Source organism: Arachis hypogaea, chromosome 1 (assembly GCF_003086295.3).
Source record: "Arachis hypogaea cultivar Tifrunner chromosome 1, arahy.Tifrunner.gnm2.J5K5, whole genome shotgun sequence".
NCBI lineage: Eukaryota > Viridiplantae > Streptophyta > Magnoliopsida > Fabales > Fabaceae > Arachis > Arachis hypogaea.
In genome coordinates, this window is record NC_092036.1 from 61,836,326 (window position 1) to 61,846,257 (window position 9,932).

General features: G+C 29.8%; 1 protein-coding gene across 1 annotated transcript; it reads right to left on the reverse strand.

The window, feature by feature from the left end:
* Window positions 1-572: 572 nt before the first annotated feature.
* Window positions 573-8,559, reverse strand: LOC112805329 (protein IQ-DOMAIN 22). Its single transcript, XM_025847723.3, has 4 exons — window positions 7,965-8,559; window positions 3,361-3,561; window positions 2,307-2,384; window positions 573-1,644 (listed from the first exon to the last, which is right to left on the reverse strand). The coding sequence occupies exons 1-4, from the start codon at window positions 8,385-8,387 to the stop codon at window positions 889-891; spliced, it is 1,458 nt and encodes a 485-aa protein (XP_025703508.1). The 5' UTR covers window positions 8,388-8,559; the 3' UTR covers window positions 573-888.
* Window positions 8,560-9,932: the final 1,373 nt, after the last annotated feature.

A 9,932-nucleotide genomic window follows, 5' to 3' on the forward strand; every position in this document is an offset into this window, starting at 1 on the left:
ATCATGGTCTAAAAGTTTTCAAAAGTTTGAAGACCATGTCATAAATTTGTATATGTATTAATACTTTTATTTTAATAAAAATATAGTAATAAGCATGTTAAGAGTTGATTATACTCAGCTTAAATCTTAATTTTCATGATATCTTCCTTGTATCTTTGCTTAGAGAATGTATGTGCAATTAATAAGTTTACACAAGATTTTTGAGCTACTCTCTCTGATATTATATTATTCAAAAAAAGATTTTCTAAAGTCTAAAGTGATAATGCTAGTAAAATAGTAAAATAATGCTTTAATCACTTTCAAATTTCAATATTTATTATTTGTGAGCTCCACTATCTTAATCTAAAGGTGCTTAATAATATACTTTTTTTTAGTGACAATATAACTTTAAAGTGAGAATATAATTTTAGAGGAGAAGAATCTATACTATCCAAATACACCTCTCGTCCACTCTTTTCAAGTAGTTGTTAACAATAGTTGTTATTTTTTGGTTATTTTCCTAGCATTTCTCTATAATCACATGCTAAGCAAAAAACAATTAGTGCTTTAAGGCTGTGATAATTCCCACCAAACAATCAAATCCAAGTCGTGAGATTAGATACATACATATATGTCGATCCAAAACATAGATATTAGCCTATTAGATTCTAGGAAATGGAAAGAACTCACACTTACAGAAGTCCTACACTCATTCTAATCACTTAACCGTTACTTCCTAAAAGTATTTCAGATTTCCAATGCACAATTAATTAAACCTCAATGAAGAAGAGGGTTAAGTTTCTTAAGGCCCAACAAGTAAAGGGTGGTTAGGAAGATCACATGTTAATTTAATAAGGTCATAAATTAAAACCCTAGTCTTAACATAACCCCATATAACTAAAGAATAGATTAGAATCTATATCCCACAGGCATTCCAAGCTTGTCCAAACGACCAGAACCTGGATAACCCTTGTTGGTGAAGCATCCTTGCAAAGCATAATTGGGCCTCTGACAACCCAATCCATTGAGTGAGTACCTAGTAGATGAACTAGACCTATCACATTGGTTGGGCCTTTGTTTTGGGGCACTAAGAGACCTCACTTTTGCCTTTGAAGATTCAGTGCATGCCATGTAACTTGGGTAATCAGAATAGTCACAAATATAACTCCTTGACCCACCAAAAGGGCTTCTTTTGGGTACATTATCTTTGGAAGATGCTGATAGGTATTGGGGGCTGTTTTCAGCTGTACAGAATGGGCTCTCCTCAACCCAATTGGGCTTCATTGGGCTCTGAGACTGGACCTCACAAGATGGGCTTGGGCCTGATTGAAGAGATATCACTGATGATGATTCCTTGTTGTTGTTGTTGTGGTTGCTTGTGGTGTAACTCTTGCTACTAATGCAATGCTGATCAGAAACTAAGACATGGTTGTTGGTGGTGGAAAAGAGGTTCCTACGTCTTGATGATGACGTGGCTTGTGATCTTCTGGAATCAATTTCAGGGTTCTTGTCACTTTTGTCACCATTGGTGGTGCTAGAGGTTCTCATTGATGATTTTTCTTGGTTCCATGTTAGTTCATCTATGTGCCTTTCTGATTTGTTCCTACATTTCTCTTGCCCGCTACTACCATGGACCTGCTGGAGGCATGATTTGGAGCCATTTCTCTACAATCATATAAATGCATGCTTCCATTAATAGATAAATTGAATTCCATAAGATTTAATTACTCTGCATTTTACAACACAAAAGAGTTTTGCAACACTAGATAAATGCTTGTGCTTTTAAGATTTTCAAATTATTGGATAATTGTTATCCAATAACGTTATTCAAATTCCTGACACCAATGCAAAACTACGTTTGTAATTAATTAATTATATATTTAAATTATTTTTTAATTAACAAAACACGGACAACATATTTATTGTTAAGAAAATACTGATGCCGAAATAATAATGTTTGCTACAAAGAGTGTGTACATAGCTATATAAAATAAAAACAAAAGTTATTGTGTTAAAACTTGTACGACTTTTTACAGTAATTTCATAATTGAAATAACAAATTAAATATTTATCAAATTAGAAAAATTATGTATAAAATAAAAGATGATATAAACAAAATTATTGAAAGTTTTTTTTTTCTTGTAAATCGTATACGTATATATATAATTCCTTAGGCTAATATGTAGTCAAATTAAATCCATTTGGTTTGATCATGCCAATGAATAGATAATTGGAATAGAAGAACCCATGTAGTGTAGTGTGTGTGACAGTGTGAGTTTGTTGTGCTGTGTTGTAAAAAGACCAAAAAAATTCAAAAACAAAAATACCTTAAGCAATGGTGAGTGCTCATCTTTCATGCTCTTAGATCTGATTGGGCTTTCAAACTTGTCTGGTGTTGCTGGCCCCTGTGTAAATGATCATACCAAGAAAAGTACATTAGAAACATCAAATATGCTAAAGCATGTGATATCCTGGATAACTAGCTAGACGTTAATCTCCATATATAGTTGCAAACTAATTTGTCAATTATTTTGTACCAGGCCATTATATCAAACTTATGACAAACAAAATCAGACTAATTATCCACTTTCAACAGAAGTGGCACAATGGAAAAGATTGCCATTAACAATATGTGTAGTGTACCATAATAAAGCATAAAAAAAGTTTTAACACATGCATGAAAAGATATGTAATTTGTACACATCTTTATCTCACACAATGAATCTTCACACCCTTGTGAGAGCGTCACAACTTGAGAAATTTTGAGGGGTCAAAGACATAAAATACAGATATATAAATGTACTCTTGGACTTTTTCCTTTCTCAGTAAATGTATCTATTTTATTGGAAATAAATTGACTCTACAAAATTTTTTTTAAGAAAAAGTTGAATCTTTTCACTCAAAAAGTGCCAGAAATAAAAATATAAGTTAGTAAATTCATTAGTATTTATTTAGATTTTGGTGCAAGTGGACCCTGGCCTTCACTGTATTGACCGACTTTAGAGTTGGAAATGAATTCTCTCAATTTTTTAATAATTGAACGAGCAAAATGTGATATTTCACTGTTAATTTTATAAGTGGAACAAAAAAAAATATGAAGAAAAAATATTAAAAAGTTAAAGATCACACTTTACCTCCTCAATTTTTTTTTAACAATTGCAAGAATCTATTTCCGAATTCGGACAACTCAATCACCATGCACGATCATGTATATGTACTACTTTTAATTTATAAAATCTTTGGGGGTAATATTATGGTCACTCGATGTCTTTGTCAAGTTCTACTCCAACACCATGGTACATCAGAATAAGTACATAAAACATTTTTTATTTTTATTTTTTAAATGAAAGAGCAAGTTAATAAGAATATAGATATACTTACATGAAGGTGGCAGGAAGGTGACTTAGAAGTGGAATTTGGGGCTTGAAGGATATGAACTCTGCGAGCACAGACTCTAGCTTGTGCTCTTAAAAGTGCTTGCCATTTTTTCATCTGTTGTGCTGTTCGCTTTCTTTCGATGTGGCCTCTCACAAGTGCTTGAAGCTTAACTAATCCTTTCAGTGCCCGTAATGCTCTCCTTGCCTACCAAGTATTTCAGTAATTCACAATATTCATTATTCATCTCCCTCTCGTAAACATAAACTAGCACAACATTTAACAAAAAACCATTATTAATTATTAAACCATCATTAAATTTAATCATGTCTCTACATCTCCATCATTATATTATTAGGATGGTCAACTAATATTTTGTCTTTGGTTTAAAGGTCAAACAACTCCCTTTTTCTTCTTGTTTTCTAGCACGGTCTAGGAGAGGCTCTATCTCCACCACAAGGTTGGATAAAAAAAAAAAAACAAATGTTATACGCATTATTTTTTTTTTGTAAATTTTACTTATATTTATTCTATTTTTGGTATTAAAAATATTTGTTAAAAGATCTTTTATACCATTAAAAAATAGCATAAACATCATTTCTCAAAAGAAAATTGAGTCAATATAAGAGATCATAATATATTATTTTAATATATTAATTCTGTGATTAGTTAAAAAAATATTAGATATACATTAAAATTTAACTACATAAATAATTATTATACATTTTTATTTTATTGATTTAATAAGTGATTTTTAATATGATATAATATATAATTCAATTACTAATATTGAATATGAAAAAATCTAGAAAACTAACTGTTAACTTGAAAATTTTATAAAAATTCTAAATTTAAAATTTAAAAAATTAGAGTTAGATTCAAAAAGAGTAAACACCCAACTCATTTTTTGTCCATTTTCACGAAGGACAAAGCGATCTTTGTCCGAAAAAAAGGGACACTTTGATCCTCAACTTTTTTATTTTGGGACAGTATGATCTCTCTGTTAAAAAATTTATTAAATAATAACATAAATTAGCTTTGTGGGCGATTTTATTTGTATTTTGTGGGGTTTCAAACCTCTACAAACTATTAATAGTTTGCTTTTGAAAAATTCCTTCATCAATGGTGGTTAAGTGAAAAAAAACCATTGATGAAAATGATGTCGTAAAAAAAGTAATTGTAATACCTTTAAAGGAAATAAATAACATCGAATAAAAAATGAAAGAAGAGAACTTTAATGTTGATAATATTAGTATTGGTGATGGTGGCAGTAGAGGAGATAATGATGGTGATAAAGTATGGTTATACAATAAAAATAATAGATGTAGGAGTGATAAATTGATAATAACGAGGATGAAAAAGGTAGTGATAGTGATGGTAGTAATTGATTATATTGTTGAAAATATTTTTGTGGGGGGTTTTAAACCCCCACAAAATACAAATAAAACCCTCACAAAATTAATTTTTGTTATTATTTAAATTGTCCCAAAATAAAAAAGTCGACGACCGAAATGTCCATTTTTTTTGGATAAGGATCGCTTTGTCCTTTGTGAAAATGGATAAAGACCAGATTGAGTCTCTACTCATTCAAAAATACGTGCCACCCAACATCAACTCCTATTTTAACCTCTCGCTTCAATCACTCCTCCTCGAAGCCTGATCTCTATTGACAATTCGTGTCCCTCCACCTACATCCTCACTTGCCTCTGCGTCCTCTCCTTCCACCGCATTTGGCACCCCGCACTGCGCCCTCCCTCCTCCGCCAATGTGTGTGCCACTCGCCTATACGTCCTCCATTTTCACTACGCCTGTCAGTCACCCCTATGTCCTCCCCTTCTACGGTGTCTCTCCATGGCGTTGTTCCATATTCGTCCATCCTCAATTGCGTGTGACAATCCCTGCAACACGACTCGTAATGCCACTGTTGCCCTCCCTTCATGAATGCAGTTTTGTCGATTACTGTTACTATCCTCCCTTTCCGAACGCAACAACTTTCGTCTTAGGTACATCATGTTCCGCCACATTCAAATGCAACAAGCATTGTTCTTCTTTTTGGTTTTAAATTTTATTTTATTAGTTTTTTATGATTCTTTATGATAAGAAAGAATTTTTTTCTTATGTTTTGGATGTTTTTTTTTATTTTCGATAATTTTTTAACTAGTTTTAGATATTTTTTACTTAATTTTTGGATGGTCTTTTTCCAATATTTTTTGAATGTTTTGCTTTGTTAAATTTTAAAAATTTTAAAATAATTTTAGATATTTTTTTGTTAAGTTTTAGATGTTTTTTTCTAGTACATTTTGGATTTTTTTATACGTTTTGAATTTTTTATTAAAAATTTTTACAATAATTTTTAAAATGATTTAAAAAATTTAAAATCAGTTTTAGAATTTTTAAATTAAATTTTAAAATTTTTAAAATAATTTTAGATATATTTTTAGATTTTGAATATTTCTTATTTAGTTTAATTTATATTCTCTGTAAAAAAATTCAAAAATAAAATTACTAATTAACAGTAGTTAGTTATATTTCTAATTGGTTAACTAATAGGATTGATTTAATATACTTCTTCTACTTGAGTCCTGTCAGGAAGTCAATGGAATATTTATACAATGTGTATAATGGGCTATATGAGTTAAAAATGAACATCACCTATATTATCCAGAATAACCATCAATAATCATCTTGATACTAGAGATAATAAACATTTTATATCATTAAACTACTCATCTCAAAAGTTTAAACTAATGAAAAAAAGTAATACCAATAGATATATTTTTAATATTGAATTAGACATTTTTAAACCTCTATTGTACACGTTATACAAATATTGTATTAAATATACTTCCTCTACTTATAATATAATATGATAGGTTAAAATAACATTTATTTTGAAACCAACAAAAAGAAAAGGAAAAATTTTGTTCAACTTTCGGGAAGAGAGCAGGAAAAAAGGGGAAGGGGCTTTCGTATCGGATCGCATCTGTGTGACCCCACAGAACGAAAAAGGCTAAGGGTAAAGCATCTCATAATTTTACCGAAACCGCAGGAAGAATTCTTTTTCTTTTGCCTTTTGGGGCAGAATGTACAACAAAATTGAAGAAACCCTGACCAAATCACCTGCTTCCTTCACAAAAATTTGGCCCAACGTGGGAAATCAACCAATATCTAACACTCACCACAGATGACCACTAGTCTACTAATATTAATACAAAAAAATAATAGGACTGGTACACCAAAATAATAATAATAATAGGACTGTATTTATTGTTTTTAATTATTATTTAATTATTAATATTTAAAACATAAATTAAAATATATTATTAAATTATTAAAATAAAAAATTAGATTAATAGTTAAAATTAATGATAAACAATAATAAATTTTAATAATTCTTTAATATTTTTCTATTAATACCACATGTATAATGAAATTAACTATTAAAAATAATTATTAATAAAAAATATATATATTAAATGAAACAAACACATGCACTAGACCATCGGTTCCACCCTTGTGTGGAATACAATATACACTAGACACTCGTCAAGTCAAGTACAAATAAATGTACAATAATTAATCATGTTCACAATCTCCCTTTGCGTATCTACTCATATATGAACTGATGAAAAGTACCATCTTTCCATTTACTTTTCCTACCCACTCCATACAATAAGATACAATAATCAATTAAAATCAATCTTGATATATACACATTAAAAATAAATTAAAATATATAATTTTATACATAAATCAATTTAGATTATATATATTTATACATAAATATAAAATATAAAATATAAAATAATTAATTTAGTGATTAATTTTAATATATATAAAATATTTTTTATTTAAAACAGAAGAAGTTAAACAATACTATAGTCTATAAGTCTATAAATTTTAGAACTTTACACTAACATTGTCCCCAACCCGAAGTAACGAGTGAAGAGATATCAGATCAAGATTAATCATTATATTCGACTACAAATACCACAATTGTGTACCGAGTCTGAATTCTGAAACAATACTACTATGCTACGTTATATATAGCATGGGGATTAGGTTCGCATAGCAAATTATAGACCTTGTAAATTGTAAATAATTACAACCTTGTTTGGGAAATATATTTAATTAAGAGGGCTCAAATCAAAAGAAATTCTCTTTATAGAAATAAATGAGTGCCCTATAAAAGCAAAGAAAGCTGCTACTCCTACGTATACTAGTAGTCTACTACTACTGCTGATAATGGATTCTGATCCATCTAAGCAAAGAGAAGGAAATACATACACAGTCGCATTAGGAAGAAAAGGAATGGTGAGAGATACGTTTTTAAAAAAGAAAACTTTATCAGTGGACTAGTTTGCGCAAAACGACACAACACAACAAACGACTAACAGGACTACAAGGAAAGGAACCGCTACACTCTTAATAACCAAACTAGAAACCTAAGCAGGTAAAAAGAAAAAAGAAGAATAGAAAAATAGAGAAAAAAAGGTCTTCTATGTCAACGTAAACTATAGCGCTAGCTAGGTAGGTTAAAAAAAGTAGTGACTAATTTTTTATACTTGATAAACGAAGAAGAAGCGATTAAAGTATGAATTCACACTAACCAAACATCCTCGGAAGGCGGATTGAATCTTAATGGCGGCCCAATCTTGGCTACTAGCGGCGGTCACGCTTCCAGCGTTGGCGGACCTACCGCTACTGCTCGTCAGTCTGACGACGGCGGCAGCCGCCTGAGCTGCAGCGACGGCAGCCTCAGCGACTGCGGCTGTGGCAGCGGCAACAGCGATGGCGTGGTTGTCAGGATCAGAAGCATCCACGTGTTGTTGTTGTTGTTGTTGTTGTTGGTGGTGGTGGTGGTGGTGGTGGTTTTCTCTGTATGATTTGACGAAGGTCCATCTTCGTTTGTGTTTAGTTGGATTGGGAGAAGATGTCACGGAATAAGAAGGAGTAGAATGTGTTTGTGAAGGTTGCGGTAGGTGTTTCTTGGGACCAAAAAGACCGCGAAACCACTTTGATGCCTTCCCCATTGTGTGTGTGTGCGTGTGTGAGAGAGAGAGAGAGGGGTTGACAAAGAAGATGCGGTTAGTGATGAGTGAGAACAGAGAAGTGTAATATATAGATAGAGAGGAAGGTAACAGTATGGATTATGGAACGTCAATCCAGGCTCGCAGTGGGAACTGTGACACGGAGAAGTAAGATAAGAGAATACTCACGTGATAACATTTTATATAAAGATGATATTATGAATCTTTAGGTGATTAATCAAATATATTTAATCAATTTTATTAATTCATCCAATGGTTTATAATACTATCTTTAAGATGTCATGGGAGTATTCACCATATAATAATGCTAGAAAATCAACTAGAGAACTAACCAACACGAGTTAACTATTGAGATGTAGAAAAGGAGTTAAAAAGGAAGTTTAAAATAAGGGGGAAATTCAATCGCAATCGATTTTATTATTTGGTTTAATAAAAATCGGTTTATTTTATTCAAATAATTTAATTAAAAAATTAATTAATATAACTATGATGTTAGATTTTTTATCGTATTTTATTTTAAAAATAAATTGATTAATTTAAATTAAAAAATTATAGTTAATTGTTTATAATATAATTTTTTAACTAAAATTATAATTAAAAATCACTAAAAAAATAAAGTTATCTATTATATTAGCTTATCCTTAAACGCTTATTGCTAAGTATGGAGTGCTGTACACTTTATTAATTCGTTAAATCTAAACTATTTATTTATTATATTTTATTTGAATGGTTTGAATTTAAAAAGATAACCTGTTAATCAAGTTAACTATTTTTTTTTATAAGTTTTAGATTTTTTTGTAAGTTTCAGATATTGGACTAAAGTCCAAAATAAAAAAATAATAAATATTAAAAAAACATGTTTGTAAAAGAAAAAAAGTTACTGGACTTTAGAATTAAAATAAATAATACATAAAAATTAAATTAAAAATTTATGTACTAAAGTAAAAAAAGATATATTAGAATCTTAAAAAGATAATATTAAATATATATTATGTATATAATATTAAATATAAATACAATAATAAAAAATTGTGTTAACTCATAAAAAAAATAAAAAATTGTGTTATATAAATTTAATTAATACATAAATAATTTTATTTTATGGAAAACAAAATTATAACATTAAATATGAAAAAAAATAAAATATTTTGTATTATATAAATTTAATTTAAAAAATATATATACAACGTAAAAAGCAAACAAACATATAATAATTTTATTTTGTGCGAAACAAAAATTCATATAAAAAATATTTATATAATTTTTTTATTAACAATTTTTTTATTGAAATATGTTACTTTACTATATTTAAAATATGTTATTTGGAATAATTATATTATTTTAGTTAATATATATTGTTACGTTGGGTAACCGGAGATTGATGGACTAGACTCGCGAGGTTGGCCCAATCGTCTTGGGAAGAAGGCCTTTAGGCTTGGTCTTGCGTTTGAGACCTTCGTCTGACTTGTATTCGAAGGAAGGAGAAGGGGGTGGTACCTGCAAATACACTCCGATGCCTAAGTCAGC

Coding starts and splice junctions, on each gene's coding strand:
- LOC112805329 (XM_025847723.3), bottom strand. CDS start 8,387: ATGGGGAAGGCATCAAAGTGGTTTCGCGGTCTTTTTGGTCCCAAGAAA. Junction 3,562..7,964: donor CCGCCTTCCGAGGATGTTTG/GTTAGTGTGAAT, acceptor AATACTTGGTAG/GCAAGGAGAGCATTACGGGC. Junction 1,645..2,306: donor AGCACTCACCATTGCTTAAG/GTATTTTTGTTT, acceptor ATATGATTGTAG/AGAAATGGCTCCAAATCATG.